General features: G+C 48.2%; 1 protein-coding gene and 1 long non-coding RNA gene across 7 annotated transcripts in view; one reads left to right on the top strand and one right to left on the bottom strand.

The window, feature by feature from the left end:
* Positions 1–5,110, top strand: part of LOC116941544 (uncharacterized) — a 35,630-nt gene extending 30,520 nt beyond the window's left edge. For 2 of the 3 annotated variants that reach the window (XR_012941554.1, XR_012941552.1), the window contains one exon: positions 2,808–3,174. This is a non-coding gene — a long non-coding RNA (uncharacterized LOC116941544). Of the gene's footprint in view, positions 1–2,807; positions 3,175–4,826 lie in introns of those variants that run through there. The other variant, XR_012941553.1, reaches the window with a different exon arrangement.
* LOC116941543 (MFS-type transporter SLC18B1-like) overlaps positions 1–16,451 on the bottom strand; it is a 104,086-nt gene that overhangs the window by 55,593 nt on the left and 32,042 nt on the right. For all 4 annotated transcript variants that reach the window (XR_012941551.1, XM_032952697.2, XM_076066634.1 and 1 more), the window contains one exon: positions 6,436–6,583. Coding sequence is in view for 3 of the 4 variants with exons in the window: in XM_032952697.2 (XP_032808588.1) it covers positions 6,436–6,583 (148 nt within the window). In the remaining variant the exon portion in view is untranslated. The remainder of the gene's footprint in view (positions 1–6,435; positions 6,584–16,451) is intronic.

The raw sequence follows: 16,451 nt of genomic DNA, 5'->3' as shown, positions 1-16,451 counted from the left end.
TAGATGAGGCAGCATAGACGTGGGAGTATACTGTAGATGTGCAGGACGACAGATTCCTCTGCACCGCTGCTCACCACTTCCTGCCCAAATTAACTATGGGGGTGGCATTCATATCCATTGGCAAGCCTTAAGCCAACGGTGGCAATTCCACATTCTCGTTGTAGGAGCCATAATTTCCGTGGGACGACGTGCGATACGATGGCTCACAAAACGGTCCGAATTTAATACACCCCTGGAGGAAGGACGATGGGCTGAGTCAACTGCTGGCTGACATTTGAACTCTCGATTTCGAGCCAGGTGGCCCTGATCGGATACATGCGCAGCGGTGCGTGGGAAATGTACGGAACCTCCTCTGGCTCCTTCGCCTCCTACGCTGACCCTGTTGAGTCAGGTCACGCTATTACAATGTGAGTGCTACGGCATTCGAATAACAGCCCGCCGTTAATCCGGTTTTTCGCAACGGTGAATGGGTTTTTTGAGCATTGTCCTTGATCTTGTTCTCGCCACGGCGCTAAGCCTCGACAGGAAAGTGGCAATGCGGTCCTGTAACTGATGCCCAGGTAGAGGTATGGTGACTGACCTCAAGGCATTGATATGTGCCATATCCACACAGCTGAATGAAAAGCAATGTCTCCACACGTAATATGCGTCCGTCGGCGTGCGAATGCGTTAAGCAATCCATTTTTTTAGGACGTCTCGTGGCAAATTTTCAAGAGAGTTCCATGGTGGATTGCGCGGCAGAATGATATTTGAACGAGTGTCTTTATTTTGACTAACAGGAGCAAGCTCGTGCATGTGTGTATGTTGAACTTCTTTCGCACCATACGTAGCCAACCGTGCCCATCGGAGGTGTGGGGGAAGGACGTATGGGTTCGTGAACCCACTCGCAAATGCCCTAGCCACCACGCTGGCCAGCAGGTTATGGAGTTTTCACGAATATTTGTGCGATCCACCAACCCCCCGCACGAACTGCTCCTATTGCTCCATCTCCACGGCTGTCGTCCTCTCAGATGCGTTTGAATGCCATTCCGTCGGCAGTCTTGTCCATAAATCATCACCATCCCCAACAGCGCTGATGCATCGTGTCCAAGCCAACAGGCTACTTTCCTTCACAGTCAATGCATCCAATCTTCATTTGTTCCCTAAATCTATTTCTAATGAATACCACTTAAAATATGCCTCACATTTATCAGAACTGTAATTATAATGCTCAATTTATCTTAATGGGCTTCAACTCGTGCCTAAAACCTAATTTAACAGGCAGGTTATGTTACTAATTTTCGTGAAATATTTGCATATATTGTTGTTGTGTCTATTTTGTCGCCTTCCTTGCTACAAACCCTGCATGGCCCCTACATTTCCGTTGTTTAAGGGCTCATCGCTCCTCACGACCAAACCACTGACACTGAACGTGTTTTATGATTATCCGATCGCATAAAGCCATAGATTTAAACAAGTGAATTTTTTTTTATTTTATCAGGTAAGGTCCACTGAGCTACATTCCCCTTTTTCAGAAGTGACCTGGCTATCACAAATGATATCTCAACAAAGTGGCTTGTCACGTGGAGATTTATAGCGGCCAAATACTCTGAGCGTATGGTGATTTTAAATGTGGAGGGAAAAATCATAGGGTCCGGAAAAAAAGGCACGCAACCTCGGAGAGAGAGACATGCAAACTCCAAATATGCAGCAGGCGTCAGGGTCGGGATCAGGATCGAACCCATGACCTCCTGTATACCAGGCGAGGTAGTTAACATCCTGCCACCTTGGTGCCCAGATAAGCAGACAATGTCTCCCTCACATATCTGTCTCTCCACGTAAAAAAAAACTAATTTTACACAACTAATCACCCCAAAAATAATGTCACCAGCATTGATTCAGTTAAAGCAAACTGTGGATCGGTTTCGACACATGGTGTCTCATCAGCAGTCACGCCTGGCTTGAATCAATGCCGGTGAACTGCCAGATATTTATAGGCAAGGACCGTCTCTTTTAGCGAGGCCAAACGATAGAACACAAAACACAACATAATCAATAGTGTCGTTGTGGAGAACATCAGTAACAAGAGTGAAGCTATGGATTACATCACGTAAATGTGAATGTGTTGTTAAACCCGCCAACACACGGAACAGCCAATTAGTAAGGTTTGTCACGGAAACAAAACGTGCCAATTTGTTTACCACTTCAGCACGCCGGTGTGTTGCACAGTAAACCCACAACATTTACAATTCAAATACGACTTTTCACTGGTGATTACAACCAGCTTCATGAGGCTAATCACCGGCGAAACGTCGTAGTAGAATTGTCAATGTTGTGGATTTACTCTCCAACACAGTTTGTAACTAATTGGCACGTTTTGTTGACAGTGACAAACTCTTACTAATTGGTTGTGTCGGGTAGCGGTGGGTTTAACGACACATTTATATTTACACGACCTCACTCAAAAAGCCTTTGCTGTGGATATGGGTCGTGAAAGCCTACGTGTTAAACTGAAGCTATCATCACGATCTATGGGCAGATAGGCCGCAGGTGTTCTCTGCACATTCCATCATTTGTTTACACTTTCCTTCTGTCTTGTGGCAATATGCTCAAGAAGTGGCCAGATCTTTCTGGCACCAATCTCTTGTGATGTCGTCGTCAAGCCGTTCTGTGGGTGCCCTTCTACAACAGCAGCTTCGTATATGTGGTGCCTAACAAGCGCCATGACCTCGCCAACTTCGCCTGTGCTCAAGCGAAGATGGCGGTGTACAAGACGAGGAACAAGTTGCCGCAAGGTGACACTGACGGCTGCTCTGTGCTGCTTCCAGTGTTCAGGGGCCTGCTCAAGGCGCGGCTCCGGCTGGAGCACGCCATGTACCACACACACGTGTCGGTGATGTGCAGCGCGTCTTCTTCGAACGCTGGGGAGCCGGACAAGCCCCTCTCTGTACCAGCGTGGACGGCACCACCCCACGTGTTCACCTTCTGAAGCGCTCGCTCGTCACCGTGGCGTGCGCGATGACCACCACCACCACCACGTGACTTTTTTGTGTTGTGCGCGGCGTATCTAGCGCCACAGCGCGTGGTTTTTATTGTGTTTGTGGTATTGGCTGCCGGTGACTTTGTGTATTCCGTATCGGAATCGCCTCCAGTGCTGTTGCTGCTGGTGGCAATAAAAGTTGTTTAAAAAGTCTGTGAGGACTTCCTCTCTCTCCGGTTCCTTCCATTTTTTTCCCGAACAACAACACACTTTTAATTGTCATGTTGTAGTCCATCCTCCATGCATGTCCAAACAGCGCCCAGTCTCCTTCTCATCACTGCCTGCCTGCGCCATTACGGTTTGCCTTCTACGTGACAACCTTGTTGTTGCTGACTCCTATGTTGGTAGTCGCTCTTTGGGTCCCAGCTGAAGCTACGTTGGCCGCTGTCGAGAGAAACTGGGGCTCACGAGAGAAGCCTGCAGACGCGGCCACTTGCCCCCAACCCTACCCCACTGCTGCCCAACGGAGGGGGCCGCTCCTCTGCGGCCCCCTCGTGCCGAGCGGAGGGAGTGCGGCTCAATCGGCTGAGCCCAGAGGGGCTTGGGTGGCGTCTCGTCCGTTAACGCCGGGAACGCGGCCACACAAGGGGAGTAAAAACAGCCGCTCAGCCGCTCATTGTCGTGCAGGCGGCGAGATTGACGTCAGGTTGCTTGCGTGTGATTACGTGTACAGTATATCGTTGTTTTGTTGTTATTTGTGGGGAGCGGTAGCGGTTAGCGCGCTTCGCTATGAAGCCGGCAACCCCGGTTCGATGCCCCCGGTCACGGCCAACACCGGTGATGATTCATCTGAACCGGTCCTGGGCCTCCACCTAGAACCTGGTGCCGTGCATTAAACATTGCCACGAGGGAGACAAAGGCGGCCGGGCGTGGCGCCGGCCACCCACCCCCGCATGTGAAGTGCCGGCCTTCATAGGCGCTCGCTATCAGTGTTTGCCCCAACAGTCTGTTAAGGCAATATGGGGGATCTTTGTCTCTATTATTATGATTCGACTTATTTACCCAGGAAAGCCTCACCGAGTCTCAAGACTCCGTTTTCAAGAAGGTGCTGCCACGTTTTCGCAGCAGAGGGCGATGCTGCTGCTTCTGTGTGTGATCCCAATTGAGTAATTTTCAGATATACAGTATGTTGTTTTGCATCGGGTTGTCTTTGCTACATGAGGAAAGCCATGCAGAACAGGGGGAGAATACACAATCTCCATACAGACAGGTGCCCGAGTCAGACATCAAACTCAGTCCCTTCTTGCTGTGAGGTAGGGCTGAACGATTTGGGGAAAATGTATAATTGCGATTATTCCGACATATTGCGATTGCGATTTGATTTGCGATAAAACATTTTCAAGTCAAGCTTCAGTTCAATATTGACCGTGTAATAGATTTAAAACACGTGATGGAGCATTACCACGTGATACCATCAACATATGAACTGCTCTATATGTTTAATGCAAGGATGAGAACTTAAGATATATATGAATTTCTTCCAACATGTATTTATTGAAATGTTTTAATTGAAATAGAACAATCAAACATAGAACAATTTTTAAGTTAAATAAAGTTATAATAAAAAATAAAACAATTACAATAAGAAAGTAATAGGACTTTTTAAATCGCAATAAATCGCAGCCTTTGCGATTTGCTAATTGCATTTTTCAAATTGCGATTTCGATTTTGAAATCGATTAATCGTTCAGCCCTACTGTGAGGCACGGGGTTATTACCCCCCTCCCCCCCGCCGACAAATTAGAGGATTATGCTCTAAGCTCCGCCCAGATATATGCTTACTCCACTTGCTGTACTTCTATCTCCAGGGCCACCGCAGTTTCACAGCTGCGCTGGATCTACCAACTACTCCAGGCGCGCGTGGCAAACCACCACGCAAACTCCGGTCATCCTCGCAGCAGCAGCAGCGGCGGTGGCGGCAGCGGCGGCGGCAGCGGCGGCTTTTGGCTGGCCATCGAACAAAGGCGGTCACCGCATCGCGTGGCGCTTTCGGACGCACTTCTGCGGCCGTCTGGAACGCTCTTCCTTCCGATGTTAGGAAACAAACAATGCTATGAACTTTTACATCTGAATTGAAAGCGAATTTTTTTAACTGCTTTTTGTGTTTTTGTCCTTCCTCCACACCTCGGATTAGTACGGTTGGATACATACGTTGTGAAATAACTATGTATGCGTATAACTTCGAATGGAAAGTGTGCACACGATTGTGGAACGAGAGAATAACCTCAAGCAAGGTGGTGGCAGCGAAACTCTAAGAGGAGCGGTCTTTGAAGGACATTTTTCAACTGTGCCACAACTGAGAAAATGTACGTATCATTAGGAATCGAAAGCGTGGTGTGTCATTGACCGCAATGACCTCTTGGCCTAGCGTGCGAATTCCCGCGTGCACAAGTGTCATAGGATTGCTAACTCTTAGGTAGAAGAAGACTATCTCAAAATGCCAGAAGAGGGGAGAACTACAGTGTAAAGGCATTGTGTTTGGAATGTGTGCTGAATTATTAAGCAATGTCCCAGGAAGACGTACAGATTTCCCTGTACAGCGTCCAGTAAATATGGATCTTTGGTCCAACGGTTTCCCAACGTTGACACAATGATTCCAACCACATGCCAATGGTTAGTCCAACATTGGCATGTTTAGTTTATAAATGTTTATATAGTTTGTTTACTTGGCAGCTGCCTCAAACTATTTTATTTATCAAAGAAAGCTCACGAAGCTATTCGCTCTTTTTCAGAGGCTACCTGGCTACACGTGTTGGCTCATCGAAGTGGCTTTCTATCATCACACATGCGAATTCATAATAGCAGCCACGTAATATAAACGCACGTTTATAAACGTGGAGGCCAAAACCAGTGGACATGGAGAAAAATCCACACGACCACTTCGGGGAGAAAGAGAATACACAAACTCCAATTATACAACAAGCAAGCGCCATGGTCCAGGTTGACACCCACGACCTCCTGCGCACCGGGCGAGGGAGATAACATCTCCTCACCACAGTTTCAGTTGCATTTGTTTGGAATAACCCTGTGAGCCATTCGGCTCTTGATTCGGGTGCAACCGCAACAAACAATAAAATTACAAGATACATTTAAAATTTACTGTACGCAAATTTAAACATCCCCTACAAAAACTATGAAATCTTCCATAAAAAGCACCATTTGTTTATGCTGCGTACAAAAATGTGCAAAAAGTCCCATTTTGATGTTTGATCACAATAACAATCATAATACAATTTAGATTTTAAAAAAATGTGTCTAACTCTATACTACATCAAAAAATCGGGCTAAACTAAACCTTTCTAGAAATTACTAAAATAATGCTATAAAAACAATGTAACGCCCCAGAGGACAATCCTGGGAAAACCAGGACGGCTGGCAACCCTAAGCGCGTCCGTAGCCCGCGGACTTGGCACGCACCAGCATGGTGGCCACGTTGCTGGGGAAGGCGGTGGCCATGTAGAGGAAGCACATGGTGTCGGCGGAGGCCGTGCCGAAGCCGTCGAGGCAACGGATCACGATGCACAGGGTGATGAACGCCGTGCCGCTTGGAGCCTTGTCCAGCAGCCTGCGCGACACACAACGACCGGCACGGTGCGGTCACAACCGCGAGCCGCAGGAGGCCGCCCCGGATAATATTTAAAGCTGCTGCAGGCAGGCGCGTCAACCGTCAAAAGGTACGCGCCGTCATCTGCTTGCGGTGGACGCGCGGAATGCCTCGGTTGTCGGTTGATGTTGAGAGGAGGTGTCGTCGTCCAAAATTTGGCGAATGTGAAAAATGACACGCAAATGACCAATTTGGGAAAATGCATGGTGATGTCACCCCCCTCCCACCACGAACCCACCCCCACCCACCTCCCCGCTGCGAAACTTACCCTGCGGAAAATGAGTCTTGGGACTCGGTGAAGCTTTCCCGGGTGAGTAAATGTTACCAATAAAACAGTCACGTGTTCATGAAACTGCCTATGCACGTCGCAGGTGGTACAACTGCACCGAGGCCCATGGGCCCGAGGGGCCCCAGGTGCCGGAGAAAGGTAAAGGGGGAAGTGGCTGTCAGTGTGGCGGGTGGATGCCACCTGCCAACGAGCCTTGGCAATTGATGAGCATTTGGCAAAGAAACATAAATCGCACATGAAAATGTTTATTCGTCAAAGATACGAATCGGGCTCTTGGCATCTGCCAGCTCAAACAGGCAGTGGGGTGGTGGCGACACATCTTTGTTCTTTACACGCATGATTAACAAAAACTATATCTATCTTGACACACGGATAAACACCAAAAGGGTCTGTTTCTGCACCAATAGAGGGATCACACAGTAACGCCACGAGCATGTGCTGTATAGTTGATTGCTTTCAGGCAAGACGAAGCTCATTACAATTTTGCTTTCATACTCTGAGATAAAGTGGTTTCAGGTCTTAACCCTTTACCTCTCCAAAAGCACATTGTTGCTATGCGCACTGCCGTGGCTGGGCCTTCAGTGAATAGCGATGGCTCCAGAAAGCCATCCCCAATGGCATGGATTATGACCCGCGAAACAAAACCAGTCAAACAAATAATAATAATAAAGCCCGCTAATACACGAACAATAGAGTGAATAAATAATGAATTTCCTAAATTGCCGCGGATATTCAATTTAAAACATTTCACTATTTTTTTTTGCTATAATTAACATTACAGATTTGAAAATGAAAAGCATAAATAGTGCATAAACAGGGTGGAGCGGTGAGTGGCACGATGGTTAGCGCACTGCGCTGTGAACCCAATGATCCGAGTTGTACTTCAAGCTATGGCTCACATCGTTGGCGAGTGACGTCTAAACCGGCCCTAGGGCCTCACTGACCAGTTTGGTGAAGTATAGTCAAATGACCCCCCCCCCCACGAACAAACACAGCGTGAGAGATTGGCCTTCATCAGTCGAACGACAAAGAGCTGTGAATTATTTATTATTAAATGCGTACATAAATAAAATAAAAAAACGATCATTGTTCTTTTGGGAGAGGTGCCAGGCCAACTGCAAATATTCCATTTCCAGGGGGGTGAAATTGCTTTGGTTGAAAATTGCACGGAAGTGAGTGACTGCACGAAAGCAAATAGCAAGGTGAGAAATAGCAAGACCAGAAGAAATGAAAGTTTAAAATCAGCATGCACACCCGAAAAAAACTGCCACATTGCCAGCGCTGCGTTTTTTTAAAAATGTCAACGGCCACGTGTGCATTGCCAGCAGCGTTCTAGAAATCCGGTGTGTGTGTGCATTGTGTTTGTATTGTGTGTACAATACGCGCACACACACAATGCGCACACCGAGCGGTGGCGCAGTGGTTAGCACATTCTGCTCCGACCCCGGCGACCCTAGTTCGATTCCCGCTCACGGCCAACACCAGTGACGATTATCTGAACGGGTCATGAGCCTCCCCTAAGTCGACTCAGCCTCAAATGAGTACTTGGTGTGGTGTGTAAGCATCGCCACTAGGGAGACAAAGGCGGCCGGGCGTGATGCTGGTCACTCATCCCCTCGTGTATGGTGCCGGCCTTCGTAGGTGCTCGCTAACAGCACTTGCCCCTACAGTCTGTTATGGTTATATGGGGGATCTTTGTCTTTTGTGGGTGGAATACACAATGTTATCAAAAGACAAGATGGAATGAGCCTCCTCGGTTGATGGCGCAATAAGGCTATATCGTGAGTTGAAATCGCAGCCAGGGAGCATTCAACCCATCATCATAATCATCAAAATTGTCAACATCGTCATCTTTAAGCCATGATAAGCATCATACATCCTTGATTGTCTCTCTCAACGTGAGCCTTGTCCTTTCCCAAAATAAACTATTAAACATTCTTCTTTATTTTACCAGGTAAGGCCCACTAAGCTGGAAACGACCTGGTCACAAATGATAGCTCACAGAAGTGGCTTATCAAGTGGAAATTGATAGCAGTAGCCAAATACTCTAAATGCACGTTTCCAAATGTGGAGGGAAAAACCGGAGGACGCGGAGAAAAATCCACGTGACCACGGGGAGAACATACAAACTGAAAATATACGGCTGGCGTCAGCGTCGGGATGGAATCCACGACCTCCTGTATACCAGGCGAGGTAGTTAACATCTCATCAGGGTCGGGATCGAATCCACGACCTCCTGTATACCAGGCGAGGTAGTTAACATCTCATCAGGGTCGGGTTGGAACCCACAACCTCCTGTATACCAGGCGAGGTAGTTAACATCTCATCAGGGTCGGGATCGAATCCACGACCTCCTGTATACCAAGCGAGGTAGTTAACATCTCATCAGGGTCGGGATCGAATCCACGACCTCCTGTATACCAGGCGAGGTAGTTAACATCTCATCAGGGTCGGGATGGAACCCACGACCTTCTGTATATCAGGCGAGGTAGTTAACATCTCATCAGGGTCGGGATCGAATCCACGACCTCCTGTATACCAAGCGAGGTAGTTAACATCTCATCAGGGTCGGGATGGAACCCACGACCTCCTGTATACTAGGCGAGGTAGTTAACATCTCATCAGGGTCGGGATCGAACCCACGACCTCCTGCATACCAGGCGAGGTAGTTAACATTTCATCAGGGTCGGGATCGAACCCACGACCTCCTGCATACCAGGCGAGGTAGTTAACATCTCATCAGGGTCGGGTTGGAACCCACGACCTCGTGTATACCAGGCGAGGTAGTTAACATCTCATCAGGGTCGGGATGGAACCCACGACCTCGTGTATACCAGGCGAGGTAGTTAACATCTCATCAGGGTCGGGATCGAACCCACGACCTCCTGTATACCAGGCGAGGTAGTTAACATGTCATCAGGGTCGGGATGGAATCCACGACCTCCTGTATACCAGGCGAGGTAGTTAACATCTCATCCGGGTCGGGATGGAATCCGCGACATCCTGTATACCAGGTGAGATAGTTAACATATCATCCGGGTCGGGATGGAATCCACGACCTCCTGTATACCAGGCGAGGTAGTTAACCTCTCATCAGGGTCGGGATGGAATCCACGACCTCCTGTATACCAGGCGAGGTAGTTAACCTCTCATCAGGGTCGGGATGGAATCCACGACCTCCTGTATACCAGGCGAGGTAGTTAACATCTCATCAGGGTCGGGATGGAACCCACGACCTCCTGTATATCAGGCGAGGTAGTTAACATCTCATCAGGGTCGGGATCGAATCCACGACCTCCTGTATACCAAGCGAGGTAGTTAACATCTCATCAGGGTCGGGATGGAACCCACGACCTCCTGTATACTAGGCGAGGTAGTTAACATCTCATCAGGGTCGGGATCGAACCCACGACCTCCTGCATACCAGGCGAGGTAGTTAACATCTCATCAGGGTCGGGATCGAACCCACGACCTCCTGCATACCAGGCGAGGTAGTTAACATCTCATCAGGGTCGGGTTGGAACCCACGACCTCGTGTATACCAGGCGAGGTAGTTAACATCTCATCAGGGTCGGGATCGAACCCACGACCTCCTGTATACCAGGCGAGGTAGTTAACATGTCATCAGGGTCGGGATGGAATCCACGACCTCCTGTATACCAGGCGAGGTAGTTAACATCTCATCCGGGTCGGGATGGAATCCGCGACATCCTGTATACCAGGTGAGATAGTTAACATATCATCCGGGTCGGGATGGAATCCACGACCTCCTGTATACCAGGCGAGGTAGTTAACCTCTCATCAGGGTCGGGATGGAATCCACGACCTCCTGTATACCAGGGGAGGTAGTTAACCTCTCATCAGGGTCGGGATGGAATCCACGACCTCCTGTATACCAGGCGAGGTAGTTAGCATCTCATCAGGGTCGGGATGGAACCCACGACCTCCTGTATACCAGGCGAGATAGTTAACATCTCATCCGGGTCAGGATGGAATCCACGACCTCCTGTATACCAGGCGAGGTAGTTAACCTCTTATCAGGGTCGGGATGGAATCCACGACCTCCTGTATACCAGGCGAGGAGTTAACATCTCATCAGGGTCGGGATGGAACCCACGACCTCCTGTATATCAGGCGAGGTAGTTAACATCTCATCAGGGTCGGGATCGAATCCACGACCTCCTGTATACCTAGCGACGTAGTTAACATCTCATCAGGGTCGGGATGGAACCCACGACCTCCTGTATACTAGGCGAGGTAGTTAACATCTCATCAGGGTCGGGATCGAACCCACGACCTCCTGCATACCAGGCGAGGTAGTTAACATCTCATCAGGGTCGGGATCGAACCCACGACCTCCTGCATACCAGGCGAGGTAGTTAACATCTCATCAGGGTCGGGATGGAACCCACGACCTCGTGTATACCAGGCGAGGTAGTTAACATCTCATCAGGGTCGGGATGGAACCCACGACCTCGTGTATACCAGGCGAGGTAGTTAACATCTCATCAGGGTCGGGATCGAACCCACGACCTCCTGTATACCAGGCGAGGTAGTTAACATGTCATCAGGGTCGGGATGGAATCCACGACCTCCTGTATACCAGGCGAGGTAGTTAACATCTCATCCGGGTCGGGATGGAATCCGCGACATCCTGTATACCAGGTGAGATAGTTAACATATCATCCAGGTCGGGATGGAATCCACGACCTCCTGTATACCAGGCGAGGTAGTTAGCATCTCATCAGGGTCGGGATGGAACCCACGACCTCCTGTATACCAGGCGAGGTAGTTAACATCTCATCCGGGTCAGGATGGAATCCACGACCTCCTGTATACCAGGCGAGGTAGTTAACCTCTTATCAGGGTCGGGATGGAATCCACGACCTCCTGTATACCAGGCGAGGAGTTAACATCTCATCAGGGTCGGGATGGAATCCACGACCTCCTGTACACCAGGCGAGGTAGTTAGCATCTCATCAGGGTCGGGATGGAACTCACGACCTCCTGTATACCAGGCGAGGTAGTTAACATCTCATCAGGGTCGGGATGGAACCCACGACCTCCTGTATACCAGGCGAGGTAGTTAACATCTCATCAGGGTCGGGATGGAACCCACGACCTCCTGTATACGAGGCGAGGGAGTTAACATCTCATCAGGGTCGGGATGGAATCCTCGACCTCCTGTATACCAGGCGAGGGAGTTAACATCTCATCAGGGTCGGGATGGAACCCACGACCTCCTGTATACCAGGCGAGGTAGTTAACATCTCATCAGGGTGGCACCCCAAAGATATGGGCCATCATGGCCTTCCTTCCATTGAGCTCTGTGATATTTACTCAAGAATGTTTTATTTATTAGATACTCCACCCAGTTGTATACAATCGTTCAAATTGCTTTTGTAACTTTACTAACTGTCTTCCCGGCCTCTTGCACCAACAATGTTCCCAGTCAAACCACATTCATATTCAGTCTCTTGTTTTCTCATGATATGTCCCAAAAAAAAATTCAGTTTTCTATCCATAATCCGTAATAAATTCACGTCACTCATTCTTGACTGTCCATAACATGGTTAACATCCGTCTTAAAAACACACACACACATTTCTGTTGCTTCTACTTTGCCGTCTTTGTAATGGTCCAGGTTAATGATCATCAGCAAGTTTTGATCATCACCGATGCAGCTGTATCACTTTCTGGGAAGTCGACAATGAGTTTTATCTGCAGACACACTGGTTCCCACATGTGACTCGCTGGGGTGACCCTCTGGTGCAGGATGCGAAGTACACATCAGAGCACAACTGTATCTTCATCCGCCTGTGTTTAAACCGGGATTTTTGTGTGTGGCTACTTTCATGGTTTCAGCCCTGACAGGAATACATTCTGCAGAAAATCCTCAAAAAAGTTACGTTTTTCCATCAATTTGGGATATTTCGAGCTCGGATGACTCCAAACTTTCTGGGGCTTGATTGTCACGTGATCATCTAATGCACAGGGGGGAACACGTGGCAGCTGCCTCAGAGAGAGAGAGAGCAGCACCGCCGGTGTTAATTAGCGGCAACAAATCTTCCAGTAGTTTTGTACGGCGTCATCTTTCAGAAGCCATGCTCCAGTGCGGAGTGACGCTAACCCCAGCTTTCTGCAAGATTTCCCAACGGAAAAAAGCTGTCACCTTCAGACACGACACATACACAATAAAGAAACACAACTGTGATGTGATGTATTTACTTTAATTACAAGAACAAAGACTGAAATGTGAATGACCCAGGACTATAGATAGGAAGAGAACCCAGGCCCTGCACCCATCATAATTTGAGCAATAAATACAATGTTGACTCTTTTACGTTTCTGGCCGCGTGTCAGCTGCGTGCATCCCGTGCACTCGCGTGCGCATACAAGAATGCGAGGTGTAAATCCAGCACCAGTCCCTCTTGACCTCGGGCGTGGACTGTTAAGCCACCAACACCCGTCGCTGACTCGCTCCGATCGAGCGCTCCGAGGAAACAAACCCGGGCACAGACCACACCAACGTTGGGGGAGGTTTTTTTTTGTTTTCTCCATGATACCGCGAAGACTACCGCACATGTTTTCAAGTGCAGCACAAAACACTCGATTCGTTTCCTCCACCTGCTCTGGGGCCAAGGGACGGGGACGGCACGCACGCACGCCCCGCGTGCTTCAGAGTTTTCCGAGAGAGAAAAAAAACCGAAACAAAAAAAGTGACATGCAGATCCTCCCTCTTTATTTATCGCACGCAACGGCCAATTGCACGTGCACACAATTTCCATCGTGCATTCTTTCACAGACTGTTGGGGTAAGTGCTGTTAGCGAGCGCCTATTATGGGCTGGCACTGCATGTGAGGGGTGGCTCGTCTAGGAGCTTGGCCCGTCGACTTTGCCTTCCACGTGCCGATATTTGCCTAGAACGCACACAGATGTCAAACCTAAGTCAGATCGGAGATTTTTTTTCAGCACTTGCTAAGGAAGACGACGAATTGGCATAATGCGGATAGCAAGGAGAATGGACTAAATGTTTGCTTCTAAATAGCGATGAAGGATAAAAGACAGTGCACTCCCAGTAAAAATGCACGAGGAAACCCTGAAGTCTATCTGACACGTAACCAGGCGTGAGAAACTGTTCATATTCGATACATTCGGAATCAGGCGGGGGGGGGGGGGGGAAGCAAGTGATACAGACAGATGGACAGCGAGTTATTGTAAATGTAATCGGTAGCAGTGTCACAGAAAAGCTGAACATCGCAGAGACGGCATGAGTTTCATCATCGAGGTCACGGAAACCCCACGGCACTGAGTAGAACGGCAAAGAGATCGAGAAAGAGAGAGAGAGAGAATTGGGTGTGTATGACATGGTAAAGCGAGCGTTGTGACCGTTGATCAGATTGACATCAGATTAATCTGTGATCTGTGATGGAGGCAGAAATCAGATTAATCTGTGATCTGTGATGGAGACAGAATTCAGATACATCTGTGATCTGTGATGGAGACAGAATTCAGATTCATCTGTGATCTGTGATTGAGACAGAAATCAGATTCATCTGTGATCTGTGATAGAGACAGAAATCAGATTCATCTGTGATGGAGACAAATCAGATTAATCTGTGATCTGTGATTGAGACAGAATTCAGATTAATCTGTGATTCAGACAGAAATCAGATTCATCTGTGATCTGTGATTGAGACAGAAATCAGATTAATCCGTGATCGGTGATTGAGAGAGAAATCAGATTAATCTGTGATTGGTGATGGAGACAGAATTCAGATTCATCTGTGATCTGTGATTGAGACAGAAATCAGATTAATCTGTGATCGGTGATTGAGACAGAATTTAGATCAATCTGTGATCTCTGATTGAGACAGAAATCAGATTGATCTGTGATCGGTGATTGAGACAAATCAGATTAATCTATGATCTCTGATTGAGACAGAAATCAGATTAATCTGTGATTGGTCATGGAGACAGAATTCAGATTCATCTGTGATCTGTGATTGAGACAGAAATCAGATTAATCTGTGATCGGTGATTGAGACAGAAATCAGATTAATATGTGATCTCTGATTGAGACAGAATTCAGATTAATCTGTGATCTGTGATTGAGACAGAAATCAGATTCATCTGTGATAGGTGATTGAGACAGAATTCAGATTAATCTGTGATCTCTGATTGAGACAGAAATCATATACACGGTTCTGCACGCTTGGTGTAAATGGGAGCCCTCAAAGTATTTTTTTTCTGGCCCCGGGCACTCGAGCCGCAGCGAATCGCTTCACCAAACTGGGGGGCGAGCGTCAAGGGAGGCTCCCACTAAGAGGTCACGTGGTGGGGGCCTCCGCCGCATGGCGTTACGGGCGCACCGACACTCATCATCGACGAGTGTCAATTAATGTCAAACTCAGAGCATCTCGCAAGCTTAAAAGGTTCAGGGTTACTATCATCATTATCATCTTTAAACAAACAAAACTCCTGAATACCCCCCCCCCGCGCCCCACCCCACCGCATCTTCTGCCAGGTGCATACGAGGACATTTGCCTAATGTCAATGAATCCGATGGCATTTGTTAAAGTGCCACCCCACCCCCCATCCCCCCACTTAATGAATTCACCTAATGCGCACGTGCAGAACTCGAATTAAAACGCTCGTCACTGCAATGCTGCGATAATTACGCTCCGACCGTCACCCCGCCTGGATTGGTGATGTGTGATGCGTCACCATCTCACCACCAGGCATCGTGAAACGACGGAGCGCAGCTCATCGCTTGGCACCGCAGGCCAAGCAGAGATCTCACAACTGAGGACTTGCCCGGCAAACGTGGAAGGTTGTGACGTTGGCATAATGGCTCCGACCAAATGGCAACGTTGGTTCAACGTTGGCATGTCTACTCGGTATGAACCCTAATTTGCTACGGGGGCCGTCCATAAATGACGTCACGCACCTAGTGGGTGGGGTGGGGGGGGCGTCAGATATTTGTGACGATGTGTGACGAGGGAGGGTTTGAGAAATGTGACGTCACGTAAAAATGCGCAACTTTAAATAAATATAGACAACACGTTCTACTGAATTAAATAGACTTTTTAATCAATGTTTTCTCCTACAACATCAGAGTGCAGCACCACATTAAATACGCACTACAATGACAATAGTTTAAAGCGATTTGAAGCATGTTTAATTTATGGACGGCCCCACAGTCATATATTCGTCCTACGGTAATAATTTACAGCCGATCGTCATTACACTGGTCTGCTCTGAGAGGCGAGCTCAGACGCTCGTATGTATTTTTACTGTTTGCAATGCGTGTACTGTACATAAAATCTAACACAAATGTTACGTATATTTGTGCAATGTTGCTGTACTGCACTGAATGAACCGCATGGTGGCTAATGGCGGAGGGCTCTGGCCTATGACGTCCGACAAGCCAGCGGGATTGGAGTAACTGGTCAAACCCCTTGCTGAGATTCCGAATGTTAAAACCAGTGCAGAGTTTGCCTGCTTAAACAAATTCTGCTGGAAAACATTGGAATACTG

This window comes from Petromyzon marinus, chromosome 12, assembly GCF_048934315.1.
Source record: "Petromyzon marinus isolate PM22_M1 ecotype Great Lakes invasive population chromosome 12, UKy_Petmar_22M1.pri1.0, whole genome shotgun sequence".
Classification (NCBI taxonomy): Eukaryota; Metazoa; Chordata; class Hyperoartia; order Petromyzontiformes; family Petromyzontidae; genus Petromyzon; species Petromyzon marinus.
This window is presented reverse-complemented; position numbering and strand designations above follow the sequence as displayed.